Genomic DNA, 12,738 nt, shown 5'->3' on the forward strand with positions numbered 1-12,738 from the left:
ACACGCATGAAGCTTCTGCACATACCATGGTGCACTTGATCTTCTGACTCCAGTAGCACCATTCAGCGCAGTACAAGAAAAAAACTGGAAAAGCTCTAGAGCATGTATAGAAATGCCTGCATGTGCAGAAGGAACCCTTTGGATCCAAGGTAATGCATACAAGTTAGCCTGCAATGATGCAAGGTTTCTCCCACTGCCTTTAGTACAAATGGACCATATGAAAAAATATTTTGGACTGTAGCCAACATTTCCAAATCCATAAAGATGTAAAAAGAAGAAGAAAAGTATTTACCTGGACAGTTCGTGGAACACCATCCACAGTAACAGACAACAGGGATGAAGCCAAATTCCACTCACCAGTCACACTAAGCTTTTTCCCATCAAGTTCCACCTGTTGTGACACCAAAGAAAACTGTTACCATAAAGCCAGGAAAAAAAGAGATCTCAAGTTCATTACTGCATACAATGAGCAACCATATTAAAACAGATGGTTCCCAAGCAACCTGTCATGTTTACTGCTTCTGCCACAAAGACAAGGTCTAACAACAGAGTCTTCTTAGTATCTCTGGGGAAGAGGTGAAGGACCTGTGAACAGCTGCCTGTGGAGGGCTTTCCACAAAGTAGCAAACTGCATCCAACATTTAAACTGTATCTGGACATGCTACATTTACTGCAATTAGAAAAGCAATGCATATGAATTCCAGTGACACTTGGCAACCCACACAACAGGCCTTGCATATAATATGCTCTCCAAGGACCAAAGAACTTTTCCAATGATTTAATGAAGGGCTTTAACATCATCTTAATATAAGCCAGTCATTAATCCCAAATTCTAGTCAAACTTTGCATCAGCAGTGCACTAATCAGAAGAATGCAGTTTTTCACATACACTTCTACCAAGACAAATACAAAAAGTTGCTTGTGTTCTCCTCAAAGTAGCCCCAAAGAGGCTATTTTTACACAGAATACAAACTACTTTTGCTAAAATGAATGCACTTTGTCTGTACACCATGAGCTTTTTGCTCATGGGCAGCAAAATGGCAGATGCGCTTCAATGTCAGTAAGTGTAAAGTCATGCACACTGGGGCAAAAAATCAAAACTTCACATATAGGCTGATGGGTTCTGAGCTGTCTGTGACAGATCAGGAGAGAGATCTTGGGGGGGTGGTGGACAACTCAATGAAAGTGTCGACCCAATGTGCGGCAGCAGTGAAGAAGGCCAATTCTATGCTTGGGATCATTAGAAAAGGTATTGAGAACAAAACGGCTAATATTATGATGCCGTTGTACAAATCTATGGTAAGGCCACACCTGGAGTATTGTGTCCAGTTCTGGTTGCCACATCTCAAAAAAGACATAGAGCAAATGGAAAAGGTGCAAAAGAGAGTGACTAAGATGATTACTGGGCTGGGGCACCTTCCTTATGAGGAAAGGCTACGGCGTTTGGGCCTCTTCAGCCTAGAAAAGAGGCGCCTCAGGGGGGACATGATTGAGACATACAAAATTATGCAGGGGATGGACAGAGTGAATAGAGAGATGCTCTTTACACGCTCACGTAACACCAGAACCAGGGGACATCCACTGAAATTGAGTGTCGGGAGAGTTAGAACAGACAAAAGAAAATATTTCTTTACTCAGCGTGTGGTTGGTCTGTGGAACTCCTTGCCACAGGACGTGGTGATGGCATCTGGCTTGGACACCTTTAAAAGGGGATTGGACAAGTTTCTGGAGGAAAAATCCATTACGGGGTACAAGCCATGATGTGTATGTGCAACCTCCTGGTTTTAGAAATGGGCTATGTCAGAATGCCAGATGCAAGGGAGGACACCAGGATGCAGGTCTCTTGTTATCTGGTGTGCTCCCTGGGGCATTTGGTGGGCTGCTGTGAGATACAGGAAGCTGGACTAGATGGGCCTATGGCCTGATCCAGTAGGGCTATTCTTCTGGGAAGGGGGTAGTGCCAAGGTAAAAAAAAATTTACAGATACAGAAGGTCACAAAATAAAAATATCACTACCATAAATGCAAATATCTCTGAATAATCTTTTGATTATGAATTTAATCAAGAGAGACATTTGGTATCTAAATTCAAAAGATTCAAAGTTATCGACTAAGAAAAATATCAAGATCAAATAGCCCAGTTCTTATTTCCCCCCCCTCTCTCACACACACACACACACACACACACACACAAAGAGTTACTCACTCACCCACACCATTTTTTCCTCTATGATTCAGAGTTAAAAAAAGAACTTGCACATTCGAAAACCTAAGCACAATAAGATTGCAATATAGCACTTTTACAGCTTTATCAGGAGTTGTAAAACACTGATATTTAACTTTTTAATCTTCCTAGATTTTGTTGCACAATTATATAATTATACACTCTGAATAACTCATCCTGAATCACTGGCACTAGGATGGATTTAGCAAAACTTAATAAATGACTGAAATTAATTTCATGTAATACTTGGATTAAATATACAAACTTTGAAGCATCAAATCCCAGGATAGGGCAAAAGGGCTGAAACTTTACTTTTGTTTACTGAAACCACAAATCATGATAGTGGTCCAAAGTCCATCTACTTGGCTCACTTTTGTGACTGGTAGAGTGAGCAAAAAGAAAGAAAAGACTGCAAATTCAGCACAATGGCATTCCTACCCAAGCTGGTAGTGATAAAAGTTTATATGAAGGGACTATTGACTTAGCAACAATGGCAAAATGCATTGTTTCCTTTCAGTTGTTGATGAAAAAATGTACCACTTTCATGCAAACGTAGAAGACCAATGTCTTCCAGACAGTAGTAAGGTCAGCTTTAAATTGCTTTGACATGACTATTATTACAACCTCAAAAGGAAGTTCAAGAACATGGGATTTCAATCTCATGAAAAGATTTTTTGTTGTTGCAAACTTTCTTTTTGTTCTTATTTGCACTTATTTCCAAAAAAGACTGTGTGGAACATATCAGGAGGAAACACACAGCCCCATCCATCCTATGTATGTCTACTCAGATGTAAGTCCCATTGTGCTCCCATTGTTACTCCCAGGGAAGTGTGTACAGGAGTGTAAGTCTCAGTTATCCATTTATACAACTTTCCCTTTTCAAACTGCAGCTGGTGTTTCATTCAGTACATGACTGCTGGAGAGAAACTCATTTGTGCCAAGCACCATCAAGGTAGCCATCGATCTGCTGCTATAAAGAAGGCTGGAAGATTTTTGAGTTGGTCTTATGCAGCAAATGCACTTTTAAAAAAAGTATTTCATGCCATAGCAGTATTGCTTTCAGTTTTGTTTGTTGCTTTCAGTTTAATTTTTTTTAAAAGCTTTTGGTGCTTTAAGATAGGTGGCCCAAAGTACCAATTCTAACTTTGCCAGTCAAAACAGACACACAGCTGCTTCTCTATGTGACACAGATAAATGCAAATAATCTGCAGAGCTTCTACAAAATCTGTAGAGCTTCAACATCTACACAGATGTATGCAAATAAATTGCAGAGCTTCTACAAAATGCTAATAAACTGCACAGGTTCTATCAGAAATATTTTCCGACTGTCAAAAACATGGAAATCTCATTTCTTCTATTCAGCAGAACAGGAATCAAAAATTCATTCTGTCACCCTTGCTCAAAATGCATTTAAAGTGGACAAAACTGCAGACCACTATGCCAGTCAATTAAAAATGTTTTTTAAAGTAACAGTAATGAAATATTTGATTAGGGAACTAGCTAAATATATGGTCTGAGGGCACCTTGCTGAAGCTAAGAATCTGAATCACTGACTACCAGGAAACTATGTGTTGCCTTGAGTTCCATAGTGGAGAAAGGTGGGATATTAAATATACAAAATAAATGTCAGGGTAGTGAGCACAACTTTGCACTGCTTCAGCTGGCCCGAATAAAATTATTGTGCTACTGCTACTTTTTGATTTAAATTGGACACTGAATTTAAATTGAATTTATTTATCCTGATGCGAATTATAGCTAGCCTTTGGATTTTGGCCAACTACAAAATGCAATGGAAAGTTAAAACAGCATATCAGTACCAACAAACCTACTTTGTTACATATCTGTGTTGGTAGTTTGATGATAAGAACGACTATATATTGATTTTAAGATAAGTGATACAGTTATTCCAGTAATCTTATCATATACTGTGTAAAATTATTTTGGATTTGAATACATTTCACTTTGAAGCACCAGATCCTGTCAAGCCTTCTGGAGCGACATTATTAAGACTAAGTATCAAATTCACTTCCAGTACAGAGGAGGAATGAGTTACTAAGGAACTAGCTAGATGCAATATTGGGAAATGTGACTGAATCTCCTGCAGTAATTTTTAAAAGGTAAAAGCAAGTCGGGATGGGGAGAGGGAAATTATAACAGGGCTGTATTTCTGGAAATGGAAATTTAACCCTTTCCCCAATGACATTTTCACAATTTAAACCTTCCCCCCAAGCTGCTATTTGCCTATATGATACCTGAACATTTTTGTCTCATGGGGCCAATAGCAGCTTGGAGGGGTACAGGGGTATAGGTATAGGATAGTGGTCTTCAACCTTTTTCGTGTCATGATGCCAATAAATATATAAATAAATAAAATTTGAGACTGGGGACCCACTGTTGGTCCTGCCCCCTCCTCGGACCCTATTCACTCATTCCCTTCCCCGTTACCATCCACTCCCTGCCGCTGTTACGCCCTTCCAACACTGATCTCTATAACCAAATATTCTTTTTAGAAAGAGCAGAAAACATTACCATGAAGTCTGGTGCTAGCGAAAGCTGTTTTAGCACAACTGCTAAGAACCTGAGCAGAACTACCTTAAGGGGTACACCAGATGCCTCCCCCTTTTCCTGGTGCTGCTCTAGTTTAACCTTTTTATTCCTATAAGTTGCCTGTGACCCTACAACTGAGGCTTTGTGAGGACCTCATTGGGGTCCTGACCACAAGTTTTAAGAACACTGGTATAGGAAATAGGTGCTAAAAGCCTGCTTCAATTTGATTTGCTCCCTCACTTCAAAACAGGTGTCAAACATGTAACTGTTCTTCCAACCGGTTCAGCTTCTGAGAGGAAGGACATCATGGGTTGCATCCAGAGTAACACCTCTGTGCAGAGAAGCTCACTCTGAGAATGAAAGGAGCACTCTGCTTATTCAAAGAGTCCTGTGCCAGAGGAAAGAACCCTTTGCACCAGCCAAATGCTCCTTCACAAAGTGACCTCCCTGCTCACGGAAAGCATTAGATTGGAATCCGCATTACTCTGAATGCAACCCAGCATATTGTTCTTTCATCTATTATGAATTTGATAGTCTTTCCTTAACCTTGGAAAAGTACATTTTTATAACAAATATTTCCCAACTTCATGTGTATACTACTTTCCACACTTATTAAGGTTGCCAAAGTTCATGAGAATAATTGTCTTCTTAGTCAAACATGTTTGAATTTTTTGGGCTAACATTAAAAAAAGTTTTTCAACAGATGCCAGCTGCAGTTCTGTAGTATTGTCATATTCCTATCATCAAGGTTCTCCAATGAGGAAATTGTTCTCAATTAATGTTAAAGGAAGTAGGTAGTTCCATTCTCATGCCAAATTCCTCCCAGGGTGTGCACATTACCTTTTCCTCTGCATTTACGTAAGCTGGAAAACGCAATGTTCCAAACAGCTTATGGAAATATTTCCACATCATCTTTTTATCTACTACTAATATAAGTAAATATATTGAAGGTTAAGCACATCAAAGTATCTAGCATGAACCAATGTGGGGAAAATTATTTTATAAAAGTTAATTATTGCCAACTGGTTTTATCTGATATGAAAGGGCAAAACATCAATGGCAAAAAATGAACACTTAGTCAATCGTTCATTGTTGAGGAGATGGAACAAGAGGACTGTGGCCATTCACTCACTTATTCCAAAATACTGTACATACTAATGATGCATTGATGAAAGAAAAAAGATAAAATGTATTACATACCAGAAAAAGAGGTTCTGAATGAAGACACTAGAAAGAGGCAACCAAAAACTATTGTGAATAAAAGGCAATGGCCTTAGAAACTGTATTCTCAGTGACCAAGCAAGAGCCAAAACGAACTTATACTAGGACATGTCTTGCAGCACACTATTTTTAGTGCATATGACTGCCTAGATCAGGGGTGTCAAACATAAGGGGCAGGATGTGGCCCATGGAAGCTTTTTATCCGGCCCTCAGGCTCTCAGCTGCTGAGCAGTTCTGAGCAGTGTTACTGCTAAAAGGGCAGCCCCCACAAAAATTGGGCTCTCCCATATCTTGAAATATGATAAAGATTTGCATGTTTTCTCTTCTGTCATTTATAGTTAAAGAATTCCTAAGTGAGAAAAAGTGCTTATGAGTTGTTTAATGACATCACTTCCTGCCTAATAACATCACTTCCAGCCCTCAGCAGGCACTATGAATGCCATTTGGCCCTTGGTATGAAATGAGTTTGACACCCCTGGCCTAGATCCTTATGTAAAACTATCACGATGGAGACTAGGTAAAAACATCCCATGCATATTATGCAGACCTGTTAACCTGTTGAATGCTGTACTGTATAACATGCATGCATGGGGGGGAGTGTCAGTCCTAGAGAAGGTTTCAGAGGTGCTTCAACAATGAACAGAGTAGCAAACCTTCTGGATTACTCATAGGTAGATTAGATAAGGCAGCCATTTTCAACTACTGTGCCATGGCACACTGGTGGGCAGCGAACGGTCCGCAGGTGTGCTGCGAGAGTTTGGGGTAAGGGTCATTTGTTAATAGGGCCAATGGGGATGTGAGCTCCCCACCAACAGCACGGTGTGCCTTGTCAATTGTCAAAAGACAGATAGTGAGCCTTGACAATTTTAATACCTTGTCAGTGTGCCATCAGATGAAAAAGGTTGAAAAACACTGAGATAAGGGGCTGAGTGCCAAGTGTATTCAACTTTTGAGCACCAGTGCAGCTGAAAAGCAATCTTGAAGAAAGGGAACAAACGCTCCCTAACTTGGAGGAGGCCTCCATGATTGCCCCCCCCCCATCACAGGATGCAGCGCATGCCCCATTGGCACAGCTGCACTGGCACTGGAAAATTGAGTTGGATTTGGCTCTGAGTCATCACAGCTAGAACAGCAAGATTCTACTATAAAAAGTATGCTAAAGATGAAGGAAGGTATGCCTCTGTCTCCACAATTCCTCAGATACAGGAAACGGAAATTCACCTCTTATGACTTCCTGTTTTAGATAGTAAAGTCTCTCTCTTTTTAAACTCCCGGACACTTCAAAATTCAGGGTTGTTAAAGGAAAAAAATGTAGGAGAATATTCCCATTTCTCTGTTAACCCTGTTCTGAAGTATTTCCTACTTGGTTTAACATTTACAATTTCACATCCATCTGGATACTGGAAGGTGTTTTCTCCTAGGACAACTGACAGTTCAATCCTTACTTCCAAAGGAATGAACTCCCTCTTGTTGACTGGATATCACACTACTTCTGTTGCAGAACCGAGAAACCCAACTATTTATTGGCAGAAGGAACTTGCTGTGTACAACCATAAAGTCAAAAAACTATTAAAAGTAGCAATAGCCTCAAGATAAGCCTCATATTATAGTTAGCCTACTAAAAATAAGTGACAAGATTTGTTTCTGTTTAATAGCATTGCATTTAAATATGTTTTATTCAGATTTATTTCAAAAAGCACTGACAGGTTGGGAGTTCAAAGAAAAGTGGCTATTTCTGTTTCAGCAGAACTATTATATAACTCCCATTGGAAATGGCCAATGATTTAAACCGTGCAAAAGTTCTGGATTTCATATGACCCTTAAATGCATGTCATTTTCATCTTGAAACCACACCCTATACCACCTATAATACTTACTCTGTCTCTTTTCATCTGACCCATAAAAAATTACTCCTTAAACTTATGCTAAACCTCCACTTACCATTTACTCTATTATTTGTCTCCTTTGCTTTCATCTTCACATTAATTCCTCGCACCTAACCTCTTTGTTACTTCTTTTGCTACCAATTCCTCATGATAAAGAATATTCAGTCAAAATGCTATATTTAATGTTGCAGAGTGGTATTTTATTGATTCACTACTCTCTGCCTTCTGGTTTTTGCATAATGATGATCATTATGGTACATCATAGGGTGAATCCATCTACAAGCTATATCCTGGGGGATCTTTTTTACATTGATGTAGCCAAAGCTTCTTTAAAATGCTTCATTTGTAGGTACTATTTCTCATTTAATACTTCTCTAAACAGCATATGTAATCATGCTTGTTGCCGACAACTCACGACGATTTTTCTTTGCAAAAGCAATACTATCTGGCAAGTCAAGAATATGCAATTTTCACTGCTGCTGAATAAAGAAAAATTGGAAAACTCTCAGGACAATGCTATGGACTGCTAGTAATTTGTAGGAAGAAGTGAAACATTTATTTTGCTTAGAAAAACAGACCTCCAAAGAACCATACAAGTTTCTAGGTGCTAATAGGCATTTGCAATTAACAACCTATATAGAATATGGTCAGTATCTGTATTCTGTTCTCCAGACAGAAAATGGTCTGGGACCCAGAACCATAATTTGTCATAAAAATAAGGTTCCATAATAAAAATAATGCTGTCAAAAGTATATGCTCGCAGTTATGGAGAGGTGGAGCATTCATTTCTCTTTTTGGATTTTGTTTGCGAAGAGTAAGACGTTTTCTTACAAGTACTTTTTCCTCATGTACAAACATTGAGCAGCTTTTCTACCATACCTTATTTGAAATGTTTTAGAGATGCCAAGGTCCATGTAAAATTTCAAAGGCTTGCAACTCAGATCTCACACCCAGAGTCAAACTTAACCCTAATCACTGCCTATGGTACAGAAAACCAAGGATACCCCATAAAATATTGTGCTTCCTTTTGCAAAAGTGAATGCATCTCTTGGGTATAATAGCTTATGTGTGGTCTGCTACATGGGATAGGATGTTTCTGGATTAAGCTGCTGCTCGCCCTGCCCCACAGAATACATAGTATCAGTCCATAGTGGTTTCAGGTGTGATTTATACACTATGCAAAATGGAAAGGTTTTTCTTTTTGGTTTAGAACAAATCGTATCTGAAACCACTATGGGCTGATTCAGATGATTATCTTGCTACTGAACTGGCACTACATGGTTAAAGAGAAAGGATGGTTAAGAGGGATGATAGTCTCATAATGACTATCCATAAATATCTGGGGAGCTGTTGTGTAGATGATGGACTGGATTTGTTTTCAGTTTTGGGAAGGACCAGAAAAAAATGTGTTCAAATTACAGCAAGGGAGAGTTTGATTAAACTTTTGGAAGAACTTCCTGATACAAACTGACAATGGAACAGTTTGAGTCAGAAAGTGGTAGACTCTTCATCATTAGAAGAGGCTGGATAGCCACCTATTGTGGATGTTATAGTTGATAGCTTGTATTGACAGAGAGCTGATTATCCCTTCCAACTCTGATTTATATGACAGAAATGCAAGCTTGCCACACGCTGTTATCTTGGCCCCTCTCTCTACTTCCACGCAAGTTTTCTTTGTGTGTGCTCGCTCACTTGCTCGCTCACTCACTCACATGTCAAGAGGTTCTGAATGAACTGTCCTTATGCGTGTGCTGCTAAACCTAATTTCTAGATTTAACAGTGTGCATGGTAGTTTGGTCAGTTTGTCATTGTCCCCTACCCCAACTGAAGATGATGATGTATTTATATACCGCCTTTCTTGGTCGTCAGATTTATCCTCAGACTTTAATCCAAGGTGGTTTACATAGGCAGGCTATTCTAAATGCCCATAGGGATTTTTACAATAGAATAGTTCTAATCTTCCATAGAATTCCTCATTCCAGCTGGATTCCTTCCCGATCTGGCCTCTCTCTGGCTGCTTCACCTCCCACGATCAACTTGACAGCAACTCCTCTCTGCTACCGAGGGTCGGCTCATCAGCATATATCAGCGTGTTGCCAGTTCTCATACACTTTCAGTTGCTTGGAACTGGCAGCCTCAGATCTTCAGGCATACAAGGCGGCAGCCCTACCAACTGAGTGAGACCTCCTGCCCACATGATAGTCACATGGAAGTGGGAGAAGGGCCAGGATGAACACATGCAGTGAGTGTGTATGTTTTTAGTGTGGGACGGGTTCAGCAGCAAAAGAGGCATCCAAACTGGTTCTGTTTAATCCTGGTTTATGAACTAACTGTAGCTAGAGAGACTAAATCAAAGTTTGGTTCATATGGTTAGCCATGTGACTCTGGAAAGGTCACAAGTTGGATGTGAAGACAACAGCCCTTTCTTTCCACCCCCTGTTGTTTGTTCCCATCATCTAGTATTCTGAGGCAGTGGGGAATCCATTTAGCTAATAGGCATTGATAGGTCTATTATCTGTGAGTTTCTCTGAGCACCCTTCTAGATAAAAAAAAGCCAGAAGAAAGTGTCCAGCAATAAACTGCTTTTAAAGTAAGTAAGTCAGGGTCGTTGCAACATTGTGTTTGTAAATTCCATATGGATCGCGTGAAGAAATATTTTCTTTAGTCCTGAATCTGCGACCTATTCGTTTCACTGGAAGCCCCAGTTCAGCTATACTATGTATAATATACATTCTATCCTGTTCCACTGAGGGGATGAGGAAGGCCTGAAGCCAGAGGCTTGACTCGGCTCGTGGAACTAAAATACAATATTTGAATATATGGCAGGTGAAAATTCCCACATTTAAGGGAAAAAAAAAAAAAACTGACACATACAGCTATTACTATTTAACAAGCAATACCAGTATTGTGCTAAACACATAAAAATTGGAAACCAATAGCATTTTATCCAGATGCTATGGGGCTGTATGTGAATTTTATGAACAAATATAAAATCAATTAAGTTTGCATTCATTCATAAGGTTCCAGGTTCAAATTTCAGGGTCTCTGGTTAAAAGCCTCCCAAGTGACAGAGCTGGGAAAGCCACTAGCCAGAGACTCTAGAAAGCTGCTGCCAGTCATAGAACTGGAGAGAATGAACCTGAGACCAAGGTAGCATCATATGCTCAGAGCTCTTACCAGGTGGCAGGGTCTGCTTTACCACAATGTTTGTTGTTGTGTTTGATGCTGTGGAGAAGTCTTTCTGCCTTGTACCAAAAAACAAACAGCACATTTTGCTTAAGATTATAAGCCAGCTCCTGGGATGTGACCTCACTCTTCAACATCAGTAACAATAGCAAGACTAAAATGACACAAGACAGTGTCTGCAGGCTTCATAAACCCTACCATTTAATCTTTACTCTCATCCAGCTACTATAAAAGGATTCTCTGTCTTGCCTTTATAGTAACTGAGCTTATTGCATGAGGAACATGCAACTGACCCTCATAGTCTAGTGTAGCAAGATCTTCCACTTTTACTAACAGTCAAATAGTGATACAGAATGAATTCTCCTGAACAAAGCTATGTTTTCTTAATAACAACAGTTGTATAAACAGAAGGTCTTCTCTGTTAAAAGGAAACAGACATCAAAAAGCAGTAAAACATGGAACCCTAAACCCCTTGTTCTTTGAAGAAATGTGTTTGAAGCGAGGTGTTTCTAGTTATGGGTGAATGAAATGAGAATTCAGCTGCAACAAACGGACATCCAGCCCCCATGAAGGACTAATTAGATCCATCTGAGAAGCTGTGTCTACACTACTTTACACATTTCAAAAGGAAAGGTCTGGTCTAGTCTTTTGAAAAAGGCTACATCAAAACAGTTAGTCACAGCTGACGTACATCTAACCACTACAGCAGTGTGTGTGTGTGGTTTTTTATGGAGCATTAAGAGCTACATTAAAGTCATGTTAATAAGCCAGTCTCGCCCTGAGAAAGGCAATGAAATTTGTAGTAAAGAAAGCTAGTCAGGGCAGCAACACTCCTAGAAATCTCCCCACTGTGCGTGAATTTCAGAAACGCTGTTGTAATAGAAAGTAATCTGGCACATCAGATGTGCTCAGATAAAAACAGAAATGAAGTTCAGGATACGTAAAGTGCTGCTTGTCTCACCCAACAACAACATGCTGACTAAGTTGGGAGACACAGTTGCAACTTCTAGACCAGTGTTTCTCAAACTGTGGGTCAGGACCCACTAGGTGAGTTGCGAGACAATTTCAAATGGGTCCCCATTCATTTCAATATTTAATTTTTTATATATTAGTCTTGATACTCCCATAGTTTGTGACTGCATTTGGGGAAATGTTACAGACTTGTACTTTTAACAAGCTACTATGTATATTCTTTTAACAATGATAGTAAATGGGACTTACTCCTGGATCAGTATGGTAGCATTGCAGCCTAGAATTGTTAAAAATTGTTCTCCTTGATGATGTCACTCCCAGTCATGACATCACTTTCAGTGGGTCCTGAGAGATTCTCAATCTAAAAAGTGTGTCCTGGTACTAAATGTGTGAGAACCACTGTTCTAGACCAGGGGTTGGCAAACATTTTGGCTGGAAGGCCACATCATCTCTCTGACACTGTGTTGAGGGCAGGGGAAAATTTCCATTTCAAATTTGAATCAATTTACATAAATGAATACATTAGAGATGGAACATATACAAATGAATGGGTTTTACTTAGCTTATTTATAATACACATGAGATGAAGAAAAGGGGGTGTGTTAAAATAACCCGACAGATCGAACATATCTCTTCCCAGGGAAACGTACAAAACAAACTTCAGAGGAGCAAGCATGGGCTCCCTCCCCCTCCCTGCAGGAGC

At 39.7% G+C, this 12,738-nt stretch overlaps 1 protein-coding gene across 1 annotated transcript in view; it reads right to left on the minus strand.

The window, feature by feature from the left end:
• PCCA (propionyl-CoA carboxylase subunit alpha) overlaps positions 1-12,738 on the minus strand; it is a 276,404-nt gene that overhangs the window by 97,107 nt on the left and 166,559 nt on the right. Inside the window, exon 19 of the mRNA XM_066620028.1 lies at positions 293-391. Within this exon, the coding sequence (XP_066476125.1) occupies positions 293-391 (99 nt within the window). The remainder of the gene's footprint in view (positions 1-292; positions 392-12,738) is intronic.

Source organism: Tiliqua scincoides, chromosome 3 (assembly GCF_035046505.1).
Source record: "Tiliqua scincoides isolate rTilSci1 chromosome 3, rTilSci1.hap2, whole genome shotgun sequence".
Taxonomy (NCBI): domain Eukaryota; kingdom Metazoa; phylum Chordata; class Lepidosauria; order Squamata; family Scincidae; genus Tiliqua; species Tiliqua scincoides.